Below are 25838 nucleotides of genomic sequence, written 5' to 3'. Positions count from 1 at the left end.
ATTAAATTTAAAAGTAAGGTTCATCGGGTCATTTTTTAAGTTCTATATTTTAACTGAAAACAGGTCTTTCTTTTTCTAGAAAAAAGTATTAAAGTGCCCTAAGAAACTACTGAACAATTTAATTACAGGGGGAGTGGAGGTGAGGGTGTTATAGGAAAATGAAGCGACCAGACCCCGAGGGATTCTGGAGTACGAGGTTTATTGTTTAATGTGCACGGGCCCAGAGGAGTCAGTCTCCAAATTCTGAGCCCCGAACAAAGGATTCTTGGGGAATATATAGATTAGGGGTCTTCCTGTCTAGTGACAAACGTGGGATACAGAAGCAGAATGTGATAATTGTTCTATCAGCAGGGGTGCTATTTCCAGTCCTGACTATCCAGCCACCCGCCCTCCCAGACGGCCCCATCATTCTGTCTAGGGCGCCTGGGGCCTGGGCAAATAAAGGTTAAACAGAGGTTTTTCAAAGTTTCCCATATCATTGAGGGCAGTCTCCCTTTAAACTTGCCCCTGACATTGGTTGTGGGGTTGGGGGTCATAAAGCAAGAGTGTACCTGTCTTGGAATTGAGTGACTTTCTATTTTACCAAAGACAGAAATATTTTGCTTTTTTATAAAAAGGAAGTGATTCCTCTACAAATAGAACTAACAGAAGAACAAAGAAACAGATAAATATTCAATTTCATCATGCTTTTTAGTATCGTGCCATGCCTGGGTTTGAGAAGATTGGGACCCTCTGAGCTGTTAGGCCATAGAAAAGTGAAGAATTATGGAGGGATTTAAAAGGGAAGCGTTCACATAGGCTGAGAAAAAGCTCAATTCTCACTCTTACTGCACTGACAGCCGTACTGCAATTCTGTTCAGTATCTCATTAGCAACATACTTTATTTTTTTTGGCAGACTTTATCAAGGTGTGATGAAGCTACAGGGGAAGACTCATTGCTGATTTTCTGGTTGTAGCATAGACATGCGTTTGCCTTTGGGGGCGGACGGACGTGAGCTGCCTGTACGCCCCCTCATGCTTCCTGTCGCCTGCAGGTCAGCAGCCTCCAGTTCTGCTGCAGCCCGGACCTGACCCAGTGCCGACAGCTCTGTCTGGATGACATCCGAAGGGCCTTTTTCCTCGTATCCTTCGTGTGGGCTTTTAAGTTGCTGTGACCGCCCACTTAATGGAGTAAGAACACAGGGAAGGTGTTTCTGCCCATCACCTGATAGCGGTATTTCCTTGGAGGACATTGAACCCCCCTCTCAACCGTAATTTTCTCATAGTTCACACTTTTAAAAAACTTTGAAACTACAGAAAAGCATAAAGAATGACATAAATATATATGTGTGTGCATATCTACCATCCAGAATATTAAGTTAATATTTCGTCACACATGTCATACTTTTTTTTAAAAAATTAAAACATTTCAGCTAAAGTCAAAGTCTCAACTCCCAGCACCCAAAAGAGACCGCTCGGTGGGTTTGGTTTGCATCCTTTTGTGTGTGTTAACGTACACTACACTCCTGTCGCAGCAGCTGTGGCTCAGGGTGTGAGTCACATCTGAGGGGTTCTGTGTGAAAGTTATGAGAATTAGCAGTTTGAAAGACCGTAGGGCAGAGTAAAGTCTCACTTTGGGACGGCTGGCTGGCTGACCCGCTTTAAGAACTCACAGGGAGGTGTCCCCTTTGGACTTAGCCCGGTGTGGGAGCGGACCTTCCAGGGCCGGAGAGAGTGAGCTCGTGTTCTGCTCTGCCTCTGACTTTCGCTCTCAGTTTCACCTTGTCCCTTTTTTTGCGGGCTCCTCCCACTCAGCTCGTATGAATAAAGCACTCCTTTCCTTGAACCCTGCATCCCCCTCAATTGTCACTTCATCTTGTCTTTTCTGCTTCTTTCCAAGCTCCTTGAAAGAAAAGTCCGTCATTGCTGCTAATGTTTCCTCCCTGTTCACATACTATGTCCCCAGGCCCGCACAGTGCCGGGCACATGGCGGGTGGCACACAGCAGCACAGTGACTAGTTGTCAGGCCTCTCGGTGGGCGGTGGGGCTCCCTGAGGGCACAGGGTCCAGGCCGTTCAGTCTTAACCTCTCATAGCACTGTCCTCCATTGATTTCTGTCTCCTTTCCCTTGGCTTCCAGGATGTGATCCAGGTTCTCTTTGTAGCTTTTCAGATCATCTCTATTCTTCACTTATACTACTCTTCCTTTGTCTGATCTTGAACGATGTCTTTCCCCAAGCTCCATCATCAACCTTCTCCTTCTGCTGTGCCTGGATAATGTCATCCTCTCCCACGGCTTTGACCGCCACTCCTGTGAACACAGCTCTGAGGTCTGCTACTTTCCCAGCCTTGACCCCGTCCTCACCTCAAGAGCCATACTTCCAACATTCTGCTAGGCGTCACCAGATCAGCGTCCCAAACTGACTAATAACTGCCCCCTTTCCAGCGCTGCTCTCTGGCAGGCCTCACTGCTACCTGCACTGCTATGCTCTCTACCGCCCAAGCCATTCAACTCATTGTCATTTTTAATGGCTCCTTGTCCAATTCGGAAGTGCCACTGGCTCTCCTCATTCTCCATTACCACTGTCCCTGCCATGGACTACTGCAGTGGCTTCCTAACTGGACTTCCTGCCTCTTAATTATCTGTCTCTCCAATGCAAATAACACCGTCACTGGTGTTGTTTCTATAGCACTCACCTACAGTGTTTCCCAGCGCTTCTTGTCTCCACAGTAAAGGTCAAGGTCTTTAATGGATGAGCCACCGGTCTGTACGTCCTGTTCCGTCATCTCTCACTGAATATTCTTCAGCAAACCCTGAGCTCTCATCTGTTCTATTTATACTTTCCTGACTATGTCATGTATTTCCCCACTGTGTATCTGACAGTGCCTCGCATGTACCTCTATATATCACCATGGTCTTAGCCACCATCTGAGCTCTTGGAGACTCTGCATGCTCTGAGTGCCAGGCTCCACCTCTGATGAACACCAGACAGTGGACGCTGGTTGGATCATTGACTGGTTGAATGGACGAAACCACGGATACATTTAAGGCTCAAGTCACCACCTCATATTCCACTTCTTCAGTGAAAGTTGTCTTGATTCATACTTCCTCTTTAGTGTTTTACACCACTTTTGTGTATGTGCCTGTAACAATTAAATAGTTACCATCTATCAAGCCTTTTCATGGTCCAGGCACTATGTAAGTACTTTACCAGCAGTGAGTTCTTAGCCACCAATAGGATTAACAGCTACTTTTTATTTCTGTACTAATACAAATGTCAATTGAGGAACTATCAGAAAGATAGTCACCGTTTTCCCAAGTCCCAGTCTCTGTTGAATTACTGTGAAACAGGAGACCATACTTCTGTGGGGGGCAGACAACAAACATGTGAACTGAGAGTGTCTACCACGCACACTGGGTCCACTTTCTCCTTTTGCAGAAATCACTAGCGGCCAACTCCAGATACGTAATTATGTCAGAGAGGAGGGGAACAGTGGTCTTCCCGAAGTTACTGGTGACAAGTGCAGACGACCTCTCAGGCCTCGTTGTTCTTAGTACGTTGCTTCCTCAGACTCGTCACCAGATGCATTTCTGAGAAGATGACTAGAGCATTGATTTACAGCAATTTATGATCAAATGTACAAGTTAGAAAGCAAATTACCCTCGTAGTAGAATAGGCATGTCTTTTCTAAGTGAAAAATAAGTTTATTTAAATTCTGTCTTGTTTTGGGATTTCCTTAACTCTTTTTAGGTTTTCTTCTTAGTGACAGCGTTTTTTGGAACTGGAAATATAGCTTCTATTAACAGGTAATTTTAAATAAAAACAGTGTATGTATGTATGTATGTATGTATGTATGTATGTATATATATCTCTCCAAAAAGTAAAACAATTGGGATTTTTGTACTTGCTTTTTATTCTGAAGACTATATTTTGGAGATTAATATGTATTGGCACATACACACCTACCTCATTTATTTTATTTGTTTTTTAAATTATTTTTTTATTCTCACCCAAGAGCATGCTTAGATAGGGATAGGGGATGGGGGAAGAGGAAGAGAAACATCGGTCAGTTGCCTCTGATACTGGCCATATAGAACACAGGCATGTGTCCTGACTGGGAATCCAACCTGCAACCTTTTAGTTTATGGGACAACGCTCCAGCCAACTCCAGCCATACACCAGCCAGGGCTCACCTCATTCGTTCTAGTTGCTTCATAATGTTCCTTGATACAGTGTGTGCTTTGTGTTTTAGTAAGTATAGATTTCAGGAAATTCATTTAAACATCCTTTTTAGTAGACATGGTCTTAACGTTGCAGTGTGAATTCTAAAATATTTTCTTTATGTTCCTTCCTTAGCTTTGATCTTGCCTCCGTCTACTGCTTTCTGACCGTGTTCAATCCTTTTATTATGGGAGCTCTGATGTTGTGGAAGGTCAGTTTCCTTATTTTCCTAAGATACTGGTTAATGTGATGAACTCACTGTGACATTAAGATTCTGTAACATTATGTGACATTGAGGTTGTATATAGTCTTTGTGACAAAGTCACATGGCATGGAAAGAAGACAGCTTCCCAGACACTGCGGGATGGGAGGTGGGACCCTCTGGCCTCTGTTCTACGATATAAACTGATCTTTTTGCTTTGCTCTTAAGCTCACTGGCTTCAGAGGAGCAGGGGTTCTGTGTCAGCCTAGGAAGTGCTGTCGGATGCGAGCCTGCAGGGAAGTGCAGTGCCAATAAAACTGCAGAAAGTTCCCCCAACCCGAGTTCCCAGCCACAAGACTATCCACATGTTGTCATCTTTTGTCATAGTCTAAGTACCTAGAATTGATTCATTCATTCAATAAATATGTCAACTGCTTACATTCCGTAACATGCCAGGCACCAGCTGGGTGCTAAGGATACCAATATAGTGACTAATGATCGGCATATCAGCGGTTCATACTCTCCTGTGGAATTTAATTCATGTGCTTTTCCTTCATCTCTGGGGTCATTACTCTTGTCTTAGTCCCTCCACCATAGTGCCTGGCACATTTGATGTAGTCAGTTCAGTCCTCCCTTGGAATCTGAGGGGGATTGGTTCCAGGGCACCCCCACCTCCTCCCGATGGTACAGAAATCCGCAGCTCTTATGGAAAGTGGACTATGGTGTGATATCTGTGTATAGCCACACACAGCCTCTTGATTAATTTAATTATCTTTAGATTATTTATAATACCTAATACAATGGAAATGCTATGCAGTTTGTTGTTCTAATGTTTTATTTAGGCAATAATGACAAGAAAAGAGTCTAAATTTTCAGCACAGATGTAACCATTGTAGGCCTAACTGCATAACTCACATCAGCAATAACAGAACTTTTTTCCCCAAAGTATTTTCAACCCATGGTTGGTTGAAATGATGGATACAGAGGGCGAATGGTATATATTTGTCTGAACAAAGTAACTAATATCTGCCAAAAGCTGGTTGCATTTCATGCAGATCACAGAAGTAATGTTAAAAGTATGTATTTCTTCATAGGGTTAATACCATTTTTTTTGTTATTACACTAACACAAATGTAATTTTAAGACATGTTAAAAAGATGTTCATTATCTCATGTTCCATTCGCTAATGGATCATTTTAGGATGGGTATTGCTTCCTTAATCTCAATGTACATTTTTTGTGGTGGTAGTTTTTTTCTCAGTCTGTTAAAGACTGTGGGTCTTTAATTAAAACAAGAAGAAAAAGAAGAAAAACAAGAGTTTTGATTAGAATGCTTGATCTTTAACCTCTCTCCTGCTTCAGTGAGCTTTACTGACAATATACTTGATGACTTCTTTTGCCTGATGTGGCTGGAAGGGAGGTCCCCCTGAACTTGACTCTGGTCGTATATCCTTCACTTGAAAATGAATCTTGTGCAGTCTTTTTAAAAATTCTTACTTAGTTATTTTTAGAGTGAGGGGAAGGAAGGGAGAAGGAGAGGGAGAGAAACATCGATCCTTTGCCTCTCACACACTCAAACTGGGGACCTGGCCCACAACCCAGGCACGTGCCCTGAACAGGAACCGAACTGGCCGCTTTCAGTTTTCACGATGATGCTCCAACCCACTGAGCCACACTGGCCAGCGCCTTATGCAGTCTTGAACATTTCTTTTCTATATCTTCTCTCCTCTTTTGAAAAATTTCAAGCATATACATACATATTCTTTTAACTGGTCACTGGAAAGCAGTAGTGTAAAATATTTTCAGTGTTAGCTCTGGATTATGGGTTTTCAACCACTATAAATTTTAGTTTACTTTTCATGGTTTTTAAACAAATTATTTTTACAATGAGTATGAATTTTATAAACAAGTAAATTAGTATTAAAGTAAATCAACCCAAAGCCATGGTAAAGCAGCTAAACCATGTTTATGGAGTTGCAGTATCGAATAACCAGATGGGCTCAGGGGTCTGGGAGTCGGATTACAAGGCTCGATAATTTGTTTGACTTGGGCAGTCTGTGCCTCTCACACCCTCTCGGGGTCATTTGAACATGGCCATTAATGTGAGTTAGAGGAACAGAAATTTGGAGTAGGTGTTATTTGGAATGGGTGTTCATGCGTGTTATTGCTTACGCTGCCTGCGCTCTGATGCGGGTTCTAGAAGCAGCTGCCTGTTCTGCACGTCACTGGCGTCATGGCTGTGTTTCAGCATTTACTCTTCACTGACAGAGAGAAGATTCATTTGACACATTTTTATAAACAGAAATGACATTTTAAAAGGCTTCACAAGTGCTTCAGTGTGGCATCATTTGTTGTTCTTTGAACAGATTTTAATCCCCTTTGTTCTTGTGATGTGCGCATTGGAAGCCGTTCAGTTAACCACCCAGTTATCATCGAAAAGGTACGAGGAGTGTGTGAGAACCATCGGGATTGCCACTTTCTGGAAATGAGCGTAAGCATGTGAGGGTACTTCATGTGATTGTCATTGAGACACTGTAACAGATTGTTACAAAAATTTTAAAAAATAGTTTGCCCTCTAATCGGAGTTGTTTCACTAGAGGAAGTCAGGAAACCAGGGCCTCTAGGGGCAAATGTGCTTTCCCGGCCCCGACATGTCATTGGACGACCATCCGAGCTAGTGAAGAGCCCCTCACAGGACAGTAAAACGCAGGTGTTCGGTCATCACAATGAACAGCTCGTATGTACAGACACATCGGCGTCCGCCCAGCAAACGAGGGCTTTGGTCCTCACTGGTGGGGGAGACTTATTTCTTAAACATGCGTTAGATGAACGTGTTAAGACTATTTCGTTTTGCATGTTTTAAAATCAGCTATTCTAAATTCAGTCGTGATTTCTACGCATTTGACAAACAGAATGGGAAGCGTTTCTGAGTTGGGGGAAGTTTCTGGAGCAGTCAGTCTATAGCACTGGGGCCTCTGGAAGAGACGCTGTCAACTCCACAATTTTTTTTGGTAGAATTGCCTCTACTGAAAAAACTGCCTCATCAGCACTGGACTTACCAGCCTCTCTGAAAGATACTTGAGATAAATAGGACATTTCTTAAAAGTTCAGTTATAATTTAATCAAACTGGCATATTTGATGCTGAAAGTAACTAATATTATCACAGATTTGCATGTTCTTCTTGATGAGTTTAGTCTTGAACTTGGTTCAGCATGTTATTATGCATGTGCCGTAATAAAGAACAGATTTTTTCCCAGTTTAAAAGTAGTAAAAATCTGGCTTTTAGTTTAATTTTATGTATTCAGAATATTTACATAAATTTAACATTGAAAGCATTTATACGTTACCAGTATCACATAAAAGATACCTAGATACAATAAAAATCTGGTAACTAATGGTACTTGCGCACTTATTAATGGATGCATTTTTAGAAGAGATTTTAATTAATGTTTAAACGAAAAGAGCTGGGGACATATGAAATGAAAAGTAGAAGGCTCGTCAAAATGTGTCTGTGCATGTACACATGTGTGTTTGTGTGTGTACATGCCAAAGCCTTGATCTTAGACTTAGCCTCTAGGAGAGAGAGACAGACAGAGAGACAGACAGAGAGAGAGCGAGAGATCAGTTTGCTATCCCACTTATTTACGCACTCACTGGTTGCTTCTTGTCTGTGCCCTGGCTGGGGATTGAACCCACAACCTTGGTGTATTGGGACGATGCTCTAACCAACTGAGCTACCCGGTCAGGGCTCATTTTGATTTTAATGTGATTTAAAAATATGCCTGTTCTATTACATGTGTAATTTTTGTTGTTTTTTTTACAGCCTTTTTCTCATGGTTCTCGTCATATCAGACATTATGGCTTTGGTAAGACATTCTTAGATATTCAGTGTAAATAAGATTGAGAAGCTAGATGCTAAGTTAATTCAATCAAGATAAATAAGAGGGTATTTCTGTATGTGAAATCTTTAGGTATTGAGTTACGCGCTGGAATCATTTACACACATAATGAATGAGTTTCTTTTTATATGACTTAGGCAGTAAGAGTGCTCTTGTTAAGGTGTCAAAAGTCTTCTTCCTTGATTTATTCAAATCTGTCATTTTACACCTAGTCCTCTGTGGTGCATGGGTCGGGAATGAACTTCCATAGGAAGTTAACAGAAAAGCTAACTTTAGATTTAGGCAATACATTATTTTCCAACTTGAAATTCTTTTAAAACCCTTTTCTAGGATTGAAAAAGAAAGGAAAAAAGGTAGGGAAGGAGGAGCAGAAGGAAAGAGGAAATAGAGCTTTTCAAATGGGAAGATGTTAACTTTCTACCTGCAAGTTCAGGGGCCTCCCAGAACTACCCTTGGGCTTGATAATCACTAGACAGACTCACAGAACTCACTGGAGCCTGTGACATTCACAGGTATGGTGTCTTCCAGGGAAGGGAAGCAGACTAAGTAAGATCTGCCACAGTAGGAGGTGCAGAGGGCAGAGTCCAGGAGGGTCCCCAGGGTGGAGCCCTGGTCGTCCTCTCCCTGGAGAGCCAGGGCAGCGTCGCCCTTCTAGGGTCTGCGTGTGACAAGACAGTACTGCCAGCCCAGTCACCAGGCCCTTGGGGTCCAGACGTTACTGGCGCCCAATAGCATATTGTCCCCATGGCTGACCTTTAATCTCCGGTCCTTATAGATGTAGAACTGATATCATGTGGTCCAGACCCCCCACAAAAGTCACATCATTAGACTGTTCAGTGACCAGCGCCCCCTAGGCAAAACATTTCTTATCAGGCATGGCCAGAAATCACCTCCTAGTAGATGAGGGCAAAAGACAGACCCCTCCTGGGGTGCAGTTAATTCTTCGCTGTGCAGCAGCCTGTGCGAGAACTGATTAGAGACAGCAATGACGGCAACTTCTCACATCAGGCTCCTGGTCGTTTTAGATGAGAGCGTTTTTGTGTTGTATGGAGCTGGGCATTCAGTGCAGGCAGACCTCAGAGAAACTGCAGGTCTGTTCAGTTCCAGACCACCACCGTGAGGCGAGCGTTACGGTAAAGTGGGTCATAACCCTTTTGCCGGTGGAGGCCCTCCTGTCTTCATTTTACATAAGAAAAGAGCACCCATGGTATCTGTGAAGAAATAGATAAAGCAAAGTGTAATAAAACAGGCATGCCTGTATATTTCTGAAATTGACCACACATAACATTAGGACAAACCAGCTTTCAGTTTCGGTCCCAAAGTGGCGAATAGGCAGGATGTTAATAGAAGAGAATTTAAATTCTGATTTCAAAGTTTGTATAAAGAGTCAGATGGTTTCATCTAACTTAGAAAGTGATCTGTGCCTGGCATCATCCCTCACCCGTCCCTCCTGTTTCTCGACCCCAGCCACACCTGGGGCCTGCCAACCTCTCCCTGGGCCGTCGATGTCTGTAAAGGTCACTCCCTCTGTCAGAAACAGACTCCTCCCGGCTCCCTCTTTCCTCTGACTCGCACTTTTCATGTGGATTTGTGGACTTTTTATTGGGGCAGCCTTCCCTTACAATCCAGGCAGGGTGTGTGCCCCTTCCTCTGGGCCCCCACAATGGCCGGCGTGTTCTGGGGGGCACACTCATCGCACACATGTGCGTGTGTGCCTGGTGCCTTGACAGATCACCCATTCCATTATAATGTCCCCAAACCAGGACCTACCACAGTGATCAGCACGTGGCAGGCGGTCAGTAGACATTGATGGATGGATGGATGCTCTGGCTTCTTTTCACTGAGGCCTTTGTATCGTATAATGCCTTGTTTTAAAGTTGGTTCTCTTTATTTCTGGTTATTCACAAATTTCACTTTTATGTTGATTTGACTGAATGGTAATGCTGTTTCTGGCTTCGAGACTATTGCACACCTTAGCCCAAGGCAAAATTTCATTAAGAGACACATTCTTAGTGATTCCAGTACTGTAGTGGTTCTGAGGGGTCAGAAATCTGAAACATGACCCTAAAACAGCATTGTTTTTCAACTGAATCTAAACAGTCTTTGTTTTTCATGGAACCATATTTATTTTCTTTTCACAGCATTTTTTCTTCTTGGTCAAGGATTATGGCAGCTGGCTTGATATTGGAACAAGGTACAGTATATATTCATACAGAAATTCTTAAGCATGCAGGGGAAAAGTAAATAGGTGCTGTCACAGAACAAAGCCAAGGGGGGCAATTATTTGGCCTACCCAGGGACGGCAAAAACTGTTACAGAACAACACACACACAGGTTCGTTATGTCTGTCGCCAATAAGAAAGACATCTCTCAATGCCAGAGATTTGTGAAAAGGAAAGAAAATGTTTATTTAATGCTGTACAGACTTAAAGTAGTGACCTAAAGTCTTCATTTAAAATATGAAAGTCCTTTAGGATACCCACAGACACACAGATAAGTGCTTCCTTATCCCCCTGCCCTAATTTGGGGTACCGTAACTCAGGGAAACAAGCCAACGTCTGGGATCCAGGCCGCTGGCACCATCAGCTGTGTCACTGTCCAGGCAGGATCTCTAATTAATCCAAAGCCATGTGGTACCTTTTCATGGCCTACTGGCAAGAGTTCTTTGTACCCATCTTCCAGGCAAAGTCTCTCCTGCTTCCCAGGCCACGTGGCCAAAGGGAGCACCCGGAATCCATGTGGTACTCTCCCTTACATGGCTGCGGGGGTCTCCACTCCGGCAAAGCCGTGTGGTCCTCTCTGCAAAGCTGCATGTGGCCCTCCCAATGTCGGCCGCATCTGGGTTTTAAATTCCCGCACCAGTCCTTCTCTGCAGCCCCATTTCCGACTCCTCCTACAATCAGTTATACTGGTCAGCACTCCGGTATCCTTCCAGCTTTCCTGGGCTGCTATCATGGGTCTGGGCAGGTGTGGCCTCATGTCGAGGAGCCAATCATTTCCAAGTCCTCACACAGGCGCTGTCACCTGGGGACCTGCCCCCAGTTACATCTTGGATGGAAGTCACTTCCATCCTCCTGGCTCAGAGCATGGCCACCGCTATTTAACGTATCTATGCAGCCAGTTAAAGGTTATAGATGTGTTAAATGACCACGCCAGAGGTTAGCTGCCTTTGCTGTACAAACCAGCTCTCAGTGGCCCTGCTCCACTTGTTCCTTCCCCCAACTCACACCTGAGGGGGAAGGGGTGAGAACATCCTATATATATTTTTTTTTCTAATATTTCCTGGACTTGAGTTCTGGACCCCATTCCAAATCCCTTTTGGGCCCCCCCTTGGCTGCACCCCATTACAATATCTTAGTAAAGAAGACGCCAGTTTGATTTTTGAGGTAAGCATAGCAAGTGGCAATTATTTTAAGGCTCTGGAAGTGAGACCCATCCCTCCAGTTCTTGGCATTGACCTGTTAGCAAATGTTTTCTTGGGGTGATGTGTTCATGGATGTTAAGTATGGAGAGGCCTGCAGGACAGCGGGAAGGGATGTGGCCCGAATCCAGGAGTCCAAGTGCTCAGGGGACAGGACTCCAGAGTCTTTGTTCTTGTTGTCTCTCCATCTTGCTTTAGAGAAACAAAACCACCCAGGTTACAGTGGGAATTTTGTGTGGCAGTCCAAATTGCACGTGCTAATGACCCGCCGCCTCCAGCCTGTGACGTGGGAGCCCTCTAACGTGGACTCCTGTGCCGTGGCTGTGGACACAGGACACGGGTGGTCTGAACACAAAGCCAGGTCCCTCGTCACTGTGGTTTGAGTGTCAGTGATTGCCGTAGTCTGGCACATTTCTGCTCTGTAAGAAGAATAAAACTCAGTCGATCCTTCTGCTGCTGTTTTCAGATGCGTTGGAAGACAGAGTATATTTTTGTAGACTCATTTCATTTCATTTAGTCAATATTTGTTCAGGGCTTGTGTTGCCAGGAATGTGTGGGTCTGAGTGAGACACTCGGTGTCAGATGCCCTGTCGTCTCTTCCTGCCTCGTAGGAAGCTCTCAGCTGCTGCTGCCTTGTCGTTTACGTCCGTGTCTGCCTCCCCCTCTGACTGGAATCTCTTCCATCCCATACGTGCGAGGCACCTGAAAGGTACTCCGTAGATCGTGGACTTTGGTTCCATTACTCCTAGGTTTTGACGTCTCCTCGCCAGGCCTCCAGTCCCTCTGTCCGAGCAGATCGTGGGTCAGGGCGTGGGCTTTAGACCCCAGCACCTGGGGTCGAACTATTTCTGTTCTTGAGCTACGAGGCCATCAGCCAGTGATTTCGTCTCCCTAATCTCTCCCCTGCTTCTCATAGTCACTTCGAATGAATTAATCCATGTAAAGCACTTAGCACACTGCTTGGCATTTAATAAGCTTCAATAAATGGAAGCTATTATTGGCATTATTCTGTGGTTCTATTTTTATTCTTCATAGTGTTTCTTGCACTTGCCATACCTCTCCTTACTCTTTCCATAATTTGCTTAATTTACATTCACTTTAAACACAGGTCAGAATTTTGTTTGGAAAGTGCCCTAGTAAAATACAGCATTTTTGCATGTGAGGCATTTTTATTTTTAATTGTGGTAAAGTAGGCGTACTATAAACTTTAAAACGTAACCTTTTTAAACTGCACAGCCCGGCGGCATTTAGAGCATTCACGCTGCTCGGCAGCCATCGCTGCCTCCCCTGCCCCCTGCGCCTCGGCCCCTGGAACGGCGGCACCCGCTCCCCCTCCCACTGTTCTTTCCGTGTCTGTGAATCGGACCGCTTGAGGTTGCCTTATACAAATGAAATTATACAGCATTTGACCCTTTGTGACTGCACTCTTTCCCTTAAGAAAATGTCCTCGAGATTCATCCATGTTATATCATGTACCAGAATTTCCTTTTAGAAGCTGAAAAATATGCCACCGTGTGTACCCACTGATGGACCGTTGGGTTGCTTCTGCCAGTTTGGCTATTATGTTAAAGCTCTGGGGACATGGATGTGAGGCTTTTGATGGCAGAATTCTGTGTTGACTTGGCTCAAAATAAGTGCCAGGAAATAAAGAGGATATAATCTTCATATGTAAGTGGGCATCACTAATTTCTGTACAGCATCACTATTTTTTATTATACAAATGGAGAATTGGACTTTCTCTGATTAGCTTGAGGCTTCTCCTTACCTGGCAGTTTCTTTCCTTCAAACTGCACATTTTACTGTTATTACCAGGAGCAACACGTGTAAAACACAAACCATTTTTAAATATCCATGATCTAAATTCAATCCAGCAGACATGTACCGATTACCAGCTGTATGTGGGGGGGTTGCTGGGAATGAAGAACACAGCTCGCAGTTCTCAGGGGGCTTCGGCTGGAGGAGGAACTAGAGTCATGACAGGCCGTGTGACAAGTTCTCGCCGTGGGGACATTAGTCAAGGCCCCTACACAAGCCTTGCAGGGTAAGGGAAGACTGGGGTGGGGCAGATTAAACACTGCAGGTCTGGGGGGTCCAGAAGAGGGAAGTGGATCACGAAATGTAGGGAGACCGTGTGGAGTGAGAAAGTAAGAAGATCCAGAGTCAGTATGGTGGTGGTCGAGGTCAGCGGGTGCTCAAGGTAGTTCTGAGAGACTCCCCAGCTGCTAGTTTCGGGTTAATACACAGTAGTTTCTTTACGAATGAAGACCGCAGTGCCAGGCAGGAGGCCGCGTATCTGTTTATGGGTGTGGTCCAATAGACTTCAAACGCATCTGCAGAGCAGACTTGACCAGAATGAACTTGAGACTCGTAAGAGGCGTCTGCAGTGTGCTCAGCCCAAATAGGGGTGCAGGTTCAGTGCTCCCTGGAGAAGCCCGTGGCCCCAGGTCTTCTTGTAATGGCCGCGAAGCTGCTTTGGGCTGAGGGAGTTCCAGGGAGTGTTTTCTTTTGATCTTTGTACTGTCTTCATCCATAGCAGGTCATAAACTTTACGGAGTACTGCCGTTTATATGGCATACTGAGGGAAGTGCATTTTTTAAGCTAGAGGAAAAAGCCTTTGAGGTAATTTTCCTGACTATAAAAACATTTAAATTTATGTTCTAAATGTATCTGTTAGGAGGTGAACTGCAGTCTGATGGGTAGCAGTGCTGATTTGGACTTTACCGGCTTCCACATGCACTGTTGTTACGCCTTATTAAAATGCAGATGAAAGCTGAAATATCTCTTCTCTTTAGACACGATGAAAACTTATGACTGTGCCCAGTAATATGTTAATATCCTCCTAAACGTAATTACTAAGTACCATAAAATATCTGTACTCTCACAGTGAATACTAAGCTTTATTAAAATCAATGCTTCTCAACCTTTTCTTCCCCAGTACATCTGACAAGTACGACCTGCTTCTCCTGCCCAGTCCCCCGACTGGGGCAACACAGTCAGACTTTTATCACGTTGTGCAGGTCGCAGAGGCCAGCCTGGTGCCCCTCCGTATGCCCCTCCACAGCCCAACCCTGTCTCTCTGCCACCATACATGGGCACCTCGAGAACTGCTGTTTTAAAGGATGTGGAATAGTCGCGGGGGGAGAGTGGGAACCGCTGAGCGCATTTCAAGTTGAAATGTGGTGCTCCTTTAACTCTGCTGTGCTGAGACGACACCAGACTTGACTGATGGAAATTGGGACGAGCTGAATGCCTTATGGCTCAGTTGTGCGAAGATGATGAGCCTCACGACTGTCCCTGCCAATGGCATTGGCGTAAATGAGCCAAGAACCATCACTGCAGGCCAGTGTACAGAGACGAGTGAGCTGTGTCTTTTATAAACAGACTTCCCCTGAGTTTGAGAACGTGTCTCTTCCCTGTTCTACAAAACTTAACTTGTTAAGAGATCATGATATTTAATATTTTGGCCTGCATCTTAAATTAATTAGTTCTTTTAATACACCCCCTCTCCTCTCCCCGGTAAGTTTTTTTCTGTTCTTTTACACTGTAATCTTCCGCGTCTGGCTGCTTCTTCATTTAGCGAAATGAGTGTTGGCATTTGTTTTTAATGCCGCATCTATCAGTACCTTCTTCCTTTTCCTTGCTGAACAGCGCCCCGGGGTGTGGATCTGCCACGTTTAGTTTACTCTCTATAGTGTAGTCTTGTACAGCGCTCATGGCTTTGCTTCACCAAGCCCTCTGGCCTGGTCTTCCCCCAGGTCAGGTAGCTTTCCTGGACTTGACCCTCAAGGCTCTGGATCGGGCCGTTTGCACTTCCTCACTCATCACACCTCTGACTCCGAGCGTCAGCCGCTGGGATGGGGAGCAACCCTTCCTAGAATATGAAGTTGCGACCATGAGTTTCGCTTATTGGTTAAGGATTTAGGTCTCGGGAACCGGTGTAGATTTTGAAATATCCTGTGAAAAACAGAAATGGAACAGAGTCGAATGTTTATCAACGCAGCCTAAGAGTTCTCTGGCTCAGCCTACCGTAATTCGTAAACAGCACATACAGAGAAATGTGCCACAATCATATTACAGAAAATATTATCAAGCGCGTAGGGAAAAACAAGTCACCCATAACTCTAGAGGAGGAGGGGCAGTTGCAGAGGGAAAGCCCCGAGTGGGAAAGTTGGAGCGGGACCCGAAAAGGAGGGGCGTTTGTGGGACGCAGGGTCCGTGCGGGGCACGTCTGGACGTGGACCTGGGTGCGTCAGTCGGTGTGGGGTGAGAGGTCCTCTCTCTGCTCTCAGCATTTGCTCAATGAGAGAAGTGGGGTCACCTCCGTGGAGAGGAGGAGGACCACAAAACTTCGAGAAGACAGGACGGTAAGTGCTTTGACCAGGAGACCGAGCGCACTAGTTCACAGGTGTGCGGACAGGGCTGATGGGTTGACGAGAAGTCACACCCGTGCCCGAGTGTGAAGTGAGCCCCTGAGCAGCGGGCTTTCTGTGGTGACCCCCCCTGTCCCTGTGGCCAGGGCCTTCTGCTCCCTCCATGGTTCTGACCGTCACTTCGGATGCCCGCACGACAGTCATCTTCATGCCTTAGTGTCTTGGAGGCTGGTTTTACTTCACATTGGTAGAGACTCTCCTCGTTTCTTTAAACATTTTGGGATGTTTTTAAGCATTTAATTTTGATTATATGTTTATGATTTCTGTTTTAGAGGAGTCTGATTTTAGTCCTGACTTAATCTTCCAGGATAACAGAAAACAGAAGTTTCTCTGATTCCCTTTCATTATACTTCACTGGCTTTAATAGTTCGTTTAACAAATATTAATTGAAGGCCTGCCAGGCCTCGCATTGGCCCTTTGCAGCGTCACGGGGAGGGAAAGACAGATCATCACCCTGTCCCTGGACCTGGCAGGCCAGGGCAGAGGCCACAAGTCCAGGATCCTGTTGTGTTACTTTTACAGCGAAAACAAAAGTTTCAGAAATCTTTCTTAATGTTAATACTTGTTTAGCAATTAAGGATCAGATTTTATTGTTTTGTTCTTAGGTCAGGAGGCCCGTTCTAGACCAGACCCGACTTGTAACATAACTAGTTGTGGCTTCTGGTTTTCATTAGCCAACTTGTCTTTTCTCCTTTGATTTATTTTATAAGATGAACCTAGAGAAACATCCCAGATAGGAAAATCCTAACCGGCGCCTTCCCAAAGGCGAGCTTACCAAACTAGCACTTTCCCGTCGGATGCTCTGGCTTAAAGACTGTAACAGTACCAAAAATAAAAATCAAACCTGCTCAGAGTAAGAAGCCCTCCTTTCCTGGCCCAGGATGCAGAACGGTGCGGAGGTGCCTGTGGGCACCACCCCACTGCATGCAGAGCTGGGCTTGGTCTGGCCTAGGCCAGCCACCGACCTTGGGATTGGAGTTGTTGACAAGGGGGAGGGGGACCTGACAGCCTCCTCTTTCTTTTCCCCTAATATCCCAGTGGCTCTAGGTAACTAGCCTGTTTAACTCGCACCCAACGATCTCCCTGTCAGCTGTGGGAAGATGTGTCCCCTGGGGTTTATCCTGGGAGCCACTCCTGGGGAGGGGCTTCTGTCACTGGCACCAGGACTGTTTGCTGTGGGTGGAGGCCAGGACAGGGGGGGAAATTGGCCTCCCTCCATCCAGTCAGCCTGGTTTCAGGCCTGCTGAGCCATTCTCCCTCCTTCATTGAAGGCTATGAAACAGGTGAATCTGTCACGGAGGTAGACAGTTCAGCGTAACTGTGGTAGCCACTGTAAATAAATAACATGCCAATCTGCACCGGAATCGGTGTGGGAAGCCTCTGCTGTATTACATGTGTGTCAGATCTATACCTCAGTTTCTTCCCATGCTTCTCCATTTATCATCAAACCATGTTGTGTGTAGACAGTACAATTTCCGTGTAAAAAGACAGTCTGAACATTTACTATCGCCGATAGACAAGAAACGTGGCGGGGTCATTTTAAGAGTGTTCATTATTCAGTCTGTTTCCAAAAGTCAGGGGGACAGTCTCTCTGACTCTGAGATTAATAAAGAGATGTGGGTTCTTTTTTCCCCCCTTAGTTTAGATTCCGTGCCTAAAACTTGTGACTTTGCTGAATTTGAGTTTGAGCAACATTCTTCTTCGGCGATGCCAGCGGTGCCGTCAGAGTTCTTCTCACTGACGTCAGCGTGTGGGATGGGTCTGAGATGTCAGAGCGCTTCAGCTGTGGGCACGCTGAGTCTGGACACGACTCAAGGGCCCAGGAGTTAGGGAACCTTTTCTTTGTTTTTCTAAAAGCTGGATTTTGAAGTTCAGTTCCATTGGTAACAAAGACACGGTCACTGCTAATACCAGTCAGACATTTTCATAACATACTACAGTTTTACTTACATTCATCACTATTTCTTTAACAAATGTGTTTTTAACATTTTGGTACCTCTTTCAAGGTCACTGGCGTTCTTTGGAATTCTGTGCCTTTGCATGCACATGGAGAAACGTTGTTTAGAGGGATCTCAGGCTTGCCCTCCGGTGTGTTCTGTCTGCCCATAACCTTTGTCTCTCCTTCACAGTATCAGCCACTACGTGATTGTCATGGTCATGACCACTGTCCTCGTGTTCCTCAACGCCCTGGCCCAGCAGCTCACGACCAGGAAACTCAGACTGTGTGGCAAACCCAAAAGCCATCTCATCTGATGTCGCTGAAGCCGCCCTTCATCGTCTGGATCCTGCTTCTCCGAGTCCTTTTCCCCTGAAAGCTCGCGAGGACACAGCAGGAAGATGGGAACTGCTGTGCGGTGTGTTCTGCTCCTGTAAAGAAAATTTCATGTGGAATCGGGGACTTACGGGTTGTCTGGAATAAAGGAGCTTCCTTTCTTTCGGTTCTGCGTGCGTCGGGTAGTGATGAGGTCTGTGGGAAGCTCTCTCCGTTTTCATTTTTCCCTGAGCTGGCGGCTCTTCTTCCTGACGTTTCTGAGCACCTGCCATGATCGTCCCCAACTGCGAGGCCCCCTGCGTGCGCAGAGGACAAGGCTGCTGGGGACATTTCTGATCACGTTCAAAGTCAGCTGGACAGCTGGACGAGAAGGAAATCCCCAGGTGGCACCGAAAACACTTACCAAGTCTCAGAACTGGTTTTGCCGGTGGTTCGGACCACTACACACTGACTCTGGGTCGAAAGACCCTCAGGATGTGTGACTCACATTTGTAGAGGCTTCTGGAGAGAAGCAGAAGTGCTCACAGTTGTCCGTCTTTCTCCAGGACGCAGCGTGTGTCTTAGTGCTGTTTCTAGGGTTTTCGTAGCCAGCCAGCTAAATGCAGGCTTGACCTTTACTTTTTTTATTTCTTGATTCCCATGGAATTTCTGGGAATACAAAAGTAAAAAAGGCTTGGTATCTTGTCCAGAGGCAAAACGAAAAAAAAAGGATTTGTTTTAAAAGGACTTTGAGAACCTACCTCAACATCTGCCTTCTGAAAGGTCAACATACTTCAGAAATGTCTCCGCGTGCTTTTGCACGTAAATCTGTCGCGGGATGAGGGTGCTGAGTGCGTCATTGAAGCTTGTTTTCCCGAGAGCTGGAAATTTGTTAAAATTGTACATTCAGTTTCTGTTAACTCCATAGCTTTTAGTAGGCATTGTTTTTACATAGTTCTTTATTTTTTTTTTGAAACCAAAGTTTATTTGAAAGTTACAGAGATGGTAGAAGTGAGCCAGCTGGGCTGCGTGGACGCAGGGAACAAGTCACAGAAGAGGGGCCTTGGGAGGTGTGTGGAGAAGGGCAAAGGCAGCCGGCCCCGGGGGGGGGGGGGGCAGGCAAGGTGCGGCCTTCCCGATGGGGACAGCGCCCCATGACCGAGTTTAGGTCACAGTTAGACTCTCTGACGGTGCCGTCAGGATCCGTGTTAAAATTGCTTCTCTTACTGGTTATGAGATTCTAGCCCAAAGTCCTAAAGTCCTCTCGTTAAATTTAATTTCTATTTGTAAACTAATTCTTACGGACAAAATATTTTGAAAGTAATTTTTCTGTGGCTTCTTCATCAAGTGACCTTTACTGTCACTGTAGCACTGGCGTTGTGCCCTGGACATGCCGAGGATGGTGACTGAGACTCAGCCTCACTGGTCGGAGTCCCATTTTAAAAAAATAATTGCTTTTGAAGTGAGTTATAGTATTTCTAACTCACATTAATGATGAGGAAGCCCTCTACAAATGACTAGATTTTTCAGATCGGCAAGGTAGTGAACAAATGCAGTTTCTTTTCTTTTTATTTATCTATTTATGTATTTATTGTTGACACTATTATAGATGTCTCCCATGTTCTCCCCTTTTACCCTGCAACAGATACAATTTAGAAGATTCAAAAATCAACTTGGCAGTATGGACTTTCTTCACTTCTGTTTATGATGAAATAGAATCATAATTCACTTCTGATAGTACTTTGTGCTATACCAGCAAAAGCATTACAGTATAAAAAACAAAGCCGTATTCATCTCAGATAAGGCCTCATGCAGCAGTCCTCGACGTCAGACAGGTGGACCGCTGGGAGGCCGCTGCGGCAGGCGGGGACGTTGGCAGAGAGCCCGTGAACTTTCTCGTTGCCTCAGAGGATTCTGGGTCAGTTTTTTCCACAAGCCAGAGACAACGACTTTGAGAATACTTTTTAAACTCCTTTTATATCAGTTTTGCCTTTCATCCTTTCCCAAATTTTCACCCAGAAGAATTGATGAATATTTTGTTACAACACCGTAAAAGGTGCCTCGTGCTTTATCCTTATTTTGCTCTTCAGACGCTGTTTCGAGTCCGTGTGAGTTTACAGAACAGGTCAGCGCCTGCAGCTGGGGGCTCGCCTTGCTGCTGTGTCTGGGCCCCTAGAGTCACCTGAGACAGCTCGGGAGCCTTTCCTGTTGCTCAGCTGGTCGAAAGTCCTAAAGCGTTTGGAAATGCTTGTTTTTATATTGAGTAACAGAAAAAAAATAAAGAAGATTTAAGTCAAACATTTCTGTTAAAGGCGTTTACTTTTTCATCCTGATGATGAATTCCACATTTCCAAGTGAAGACTCAGCACAGTCACTGAATCCCATGGTTTAAAACAGGAATCGCCATAATAATTAAAGTGGGCATTGGCATATCAGGTTAAGAAAACAAGAAATCCTTGTCATGCCACATGAGCCATGGATAAATCTTGGACAAAACCCTAAGGATTTAGGGAACTGACTGCAGCCTGCCTGCAATTTACCAAATAGTTGTCCCAATATAATGGGTTTCCTGGTCAAACCTATTTGAGCAGCACCTTGTCAAAGTTAAACAGGTCTATTTACGGCACTTCTTAGGAATTTAGCTCGGTACAGGCATCGCGAAGGGAAGGAGGTGGCAGTGTGCCCAAAATGTCCACGGGCCTGACCGCAGAACCCGCCTCAACGTCTGCCTTCTGAAAGGTCAACCTACTTCTGAAACGCCCCCATGTACTTTTGCACGTAAATCCTCAACCTGTCTCGGGAAGAGGGTGTTGCGTGCGTCATTGAATCTTGTTTTCCCGAGAGCTGGAAAACCATTTTCATCCTTAATGTGGGAAAATTTGAAAATGTACCAGCGATTTTCCTTGCCCCCGTATAAATGACGCCTGTCATCATTTGGTCATTCCTGCGGGGACCTCTTAGGCTACCAGGTGGTCATCCCTGTCAATGCACAGCAGGTGCAGCCCCATCAGAACTGAGACCAGCTTCATACTTTTACATCCTTTACCAGAAAAATAAATTCACAGCAAATATTGCCTTGTTTTCTCGTGACTCACTGCTATAGATGCTGATGCTTGGTTGAGTGTCTGTGCATCCCTTGGTTTTCCTGTTTTGTGCACTTCTCTCTGGCCCCATGTCCTCTCCCTGCGGCCCTCCTCCCTCTTAGCCATGTTAGAACTGGCCTGTATGTGAGTGTCTTCATCTTCACGAAGCAGTCACCATCAGTTCTCAAGTGCAGTGCCGGGTTCTGCGGGCCCATGCTGTGTCTCTGACGGGTGCCCACTGGTGTTTCATTGGGTCCCTCACACCTGCTGACTAGTTGAGGGGTGCACATCTGTCCGAAGCTGGGCCAGTCTGAGTTCTTGGGAAGATTTTCAAGCTAGAACAGAAAATTTCCCAGATTTAGGAGCCATTGATGGCTAAGTTAAACTGAGATACCCCAGTCCTCTTCATTCACATACTTAGCCAATAAAAGAGAGTTCACTTCATTGGTGTGTCTGAGAACACAAGGACAATGACAAGTCCAAAGCTTAATTTTAAGTGTCTGTTGTGTATGCCTTTCACCTTATGCTTTTTAAATTGGAATCAGCGGGACAGAATGGCTCAGCGGCATTCCTTGCAGGTTCCGTGGCCACCTCTGCTGCCCATTTTCCCTTGGTTCCTTCCCACTGATTTGTAACCCTCCCCAGTTATTCCACAAGTCATTCACTCCCTAAAAAATGTTGTCAGTATCTCTGTTGCCACCAAGACCTTTACTTGATGTGCACACTTTGAATGTGTCTGTAAACATATCACTTCGATGTTTACTTCGATTTCTCATTCTGGTTTTAAACATTTGTGATAAAACATAAAGCCCTCGTGATGTGCCAGGCTAACCTATTCAATTCTCTTAACAAACCTGTGAGGTAGGTTATACCATTTTGCAGGTGGGAAGACTGAATCACAGAAGAATTTTAAAAAACTTGCCCAAGATCCCACCACTAGTATGAGACTTTTCTTTTTAAAGATGGATAGTTTTCCCCCTAAACATTCTGTTCTGTCCGGAAATGTACATAAAAGCATTTGTAGGTTTTTGCTTTTGAAAGTGTAGTCACCATGCCTAAGCATCTGATGTGAACGCCAGACTTTTCATTGGTGTGCGGATAACCAGTGTAAATCATACGACTAGGAAAACGTGCTTTTTAGTTGCCTGCGCCTGTGCAAGTGTCGGGGGGCACGCTGGTGGTACCAGATCCGCACCATTCACTTGGAGCATGTGTCAGCTCTCTCCCGAACGGTCTATAAAGCAAAAAGAGTTTCCTCCCTTCTCAAAGAAAGGTAGTGCGTATTAGCTGTCTGTTTTTTAAGCCCTTGAAGTTTCATAAAGACCTGGAAGTCTGTAGTATACTTAGTATAGTGGGTTGAATTGTGGCTTCCACAGGATATGCCCTTATTTGGAAAAAGGGTCATTGCAGATATAATTAAGTTAAAGGTCTTGACATGAGACTGTCCTGGAGTGTCCAGGTGGGCCATACGTTCAGTGTCCTAAGGCAGGTGTCCTTAGAAGAGACAGGAGGAGGAGGAGGCCACGTGAAGGCGCAGGCGGAGGTGCAGCCACAGGCCAAGGAACTGGGAGCCTCCAAAAACTGGAAGAGGCCAGAAGGGTCCTCCCCCAGGAGCACGGCTCTGCTAACACCTCGACTCAGGACTTCTGTCCTCCATCACCGTGAGAGACTAAATTTCCGTTGTAAATGTCCCATTTGCGATCATTTGTTATGACACTTCCCGGAGACATCCATCTGGGGAGGGGAATTCTACAGAATCATCAGCGCTTCCTATTGCCCCTTCCTGTCCAGTCAATGTGGCTAACCCGTAACTTACTGGGTCACGAGTCCGAGGCCCATGGTGCGCCCTGCTATGTGAACAAACACCAGCATGGGCCCTGAAGGTGGAGTTCATTACTCTCTATTGCTAAGATTGCTGATGCTTTGGCTTTCTGAGACATTCCTGCCATGCTTTTTGTTTGTTTGGTTTTGGGGTGTTTTTTTTTGGAAGTAGTAAAGAGATCCTCAGACTTTCTTTTTCCCTTGAACATTTTTGGTATTTGTGTGAAGAGACTGGGTGGCAATGAGAAAGCCGAAAGCTTGTGTTAAGTCTGTCTCGAGGGGCCTGTGGCCGGATGCTGAATGGGGGACGGGATTCCCCACAGGAGCCCCCCACCCACATCCACGCTTGTCTTGGTCCAGACTTGACATAAAAGAGACTTGCCACCACATGCCATGGCACGGCCTGGCACCGTCCCAGGGACAGGCCCGGAGCCCAGAGTGAAGGCTTCCCTGGTGAAGCCACAAGTCTTGTATAGTGTTAACTGGCCTTGTGCTTTACGAGGCCTTTCCAGTCAGTCTGATGGCAGAGCTGCCGTCTGGGACCTCAGTGCCGACCACATTTCCTGGGGTCAGAGGCAGAAGAATAATGAGGCGAGAGCCTTTAGCCATCCCCTGGGTCCCCTGCATTTGAGAGCTTATGTGACTGGAGGGGTTCACAGGCCCCCTTAATTTATCTAGTGGACCCGCTCCTTAATTTATCCAGGGGGCTGCCGGCTTGTACCCCAAGCTGCTGAGGCTCGGATCTGGCTTCGTGAGTCTGGCCCAGTGCAGTGGACTGCACTGTCATTGTGTTAGATGTTTAATTAAACGCCAGTCAGTACATTTCCTGCAGAGGACTCTGCGCCCTGCCCGTTCCTGGCTGCCCCTCCCCCTCCTCAACCTGCAGCTTTTATGGCACCTGGAAGCTCTGGCCTTGCTCTTCCTTGATAATGTCCAGGGGTGTAGCAGTCTCCAAAGGTAACACCCCATTTCCCACCTCATCACATTCACCTTTTCCAGATGGAGCCAGTTCAACTGGCTGTCAGCAGAACACATGCATTTTCCTTCTAGAAAAGTCACTTCCTTTCATGCATTTATCAACCACCCATCCTTCCATCCCCCTTTCCTCTCCTTCTCCCCTCACTGAGCCCTTAGGTGTCCTCCCTGAGGCTGGTTTAATGAGCCTGAAATGCTAGAGATCCTACCCTGGCTTCACAGTCACCTCCTCGGGCTTGGCAGGTGGGCAGAAGGGTAGTGAGGGTATGAGGAGAAAGAAGGAAAACACGTTTGAGCCGGAATGCTTCTCTGGGTCTGTTTACCCAAAAGGGCCCGAAAAAAAGGGAAATGGCCTCAAGCCACCAGGAGAGAAAACATTCCTCTCCGCCCTCCAGCCCTTCCTACTGCCCCTTCCTGTCCAGTCAACACGGAGGGACCGCAGGGGGGCACACCTCGAGGGGACGACACAAACACACAGGTGGCCCAGGGAAGTGACCTTGGCCAGGCCACCGGCAGCCCCTCCCGGCCCCACCTGTGGCTTGTCCCTGCCTGTGGTGCCTGAGCTCTTCACAGTCCTCACCTCTGGCGACCACCCAGAGCTCAGTCACTTTTGTGCTGTTGTCACCCGGAGAGAGATGACGGAGCTCGTCCCCGACCCAGAGGCAAGCACTGGGCTTCTTTTTCAGGAGTGGGGTGTGTTGCTGCCAGCGAAGACTTTTCTCCTTCCTCTGATGGTCGGTCACTGCTGTACTTGGGAAGCGAACCTGAAACCTTGGCCTTGCTTGCTCCATATTCTAAGGAGCTAAGAGAACAGAATCAGGCAGTTGCTATGAAAGGGACAATGACAATACCAGTGACTTTATAAGTTCTCAAGTAGCTCATTTTCAAAAGGACGCACTGTTCAGAATTGTTGCCCTTTCCTGCACAATCCTTTTCAGCTTGAATGGTTATAGTCATGATACAGACAAGAAGGAGGATAAACTTCTAAAAATTTTAAGCATAAAATTCCTGAAGCTTTGTCAAGGCTATGTTTTGCTGGCTACTACCTACCACCAAAATAATGTGAAGTCCTTGAAATTCTTTCCTTTCTTTGTACAACAGAAGGTCTGGCTGGTCTAAGCCTGTCCCTAAGGTGGTTTGACTTATTCTTGCAGAGCTGCGGATGCCTTGGAAGGAGGATCCAGTCGGGGCCGTGCCTCTGTCAGCCTGACACTACCTTGAATCTCTGCCATCACAGCTGGCCAAGAGAGACCCCCCGACCCCCCAGGAGGACCAGGGACATGCAACACTGAAACCCGTCAGGTATGGTTGTCCTCATCATCATGGTCATGGCTAGGAGCAAGGGACGGGAGTTGGAAGTGACTCCCAGCCGTCCGGCAGGGTCCCTCTGTGGGTTGTGGGGTCCCATGTGAGCCGTAGCCTGGATGGCAGATCAAGTGATGCCACTGGAGTGAGACCTGTGCTAGGGGGTGGGGGGGAGGTCCATTTAAATAGAAACAACCATTTATCATCTTACTGTCTTTTTAAAAGCTCGTCCCTTGTGGGTAAGTCCTCC

The 25838-nt window shown here is 46.0% G+C and overlaps 1 protein-coding gene across 11 annotated transcripts in view; it reads left to right on the top strand.

Annotated features, from left to right (window-relative positions):
- PIGN (phosphatidylinositol glycan anchor biosynthesis class N) overlaps positions 1 to 25585 on the top strand; it is an 81973-nt gene extending 56388 nt beyond the window's left edge. For 5 of the 11 annotated variants that reach the window (XM_053664264.1, XM_053664266.1, XM_037156407.2 and 2 more), the window contains 7 exons: positions 1035 to 1121; positions 3731 to 3786; positions 4337 to 4412; positions 6769 to 6842; positions 8227 to 8269; positions 10444 to 10496; positions 18283 to 18591. In XM_053664264.1, coding sequence (XP_053520239.1) covers positions 1035 to 1121; positions 3731 to 3786; positions 4337 to 4412; positions 6769 to 6842; positions 8227 to 8269; positions 10444 to 10496; positions 18283 to 18406 — 513 coding nt within the window. In that variant the 3' untranslated portion in view covers positions 18407 to 18591. Of the gene's footprint in view, positions 1 to 1034; positions 1122 to 3730; positions 3787 to 4336; positions 4413 to 6768; positions 6894 to 8226; positions 8270 to 10443; positions 10497 to 12334; positions 13045 to 18282; positions 18592 to 25437 lie in introns of those variants that run through there. The other 6 variants (XM_053664268.1, XM_053664267.1, XM_053664272.1 and 3 more) reach the window with 6 other exon arrangements.
- The last annotated feature ends 253 nt before the right edge of the window (positions 25586 to 25838 follow it).

The sequence above is a fragment of the Artibeus jamaicensis genome, unplaced genomic scaffold, assembly GCF_021234435.1.
Source record: "Artibeus jamaicensis isolate MK-2021 breed Jamaican fruit bat unplaced genomic scaffold, CSHL_Jam_final contig_354, whole genome shotgun sequence".
Taxonomy (NCBI): Eukaryota; Metazoa; Chordata; class Mammalia; order Chiroptera; family Phyllostomidae; genus Artibeus; species Artibeus jamaicensis.
Note: the sequence above shows the minus strand (reverse complement) of the source record. Positions and strands in the feature narration are given on the sequence as shown.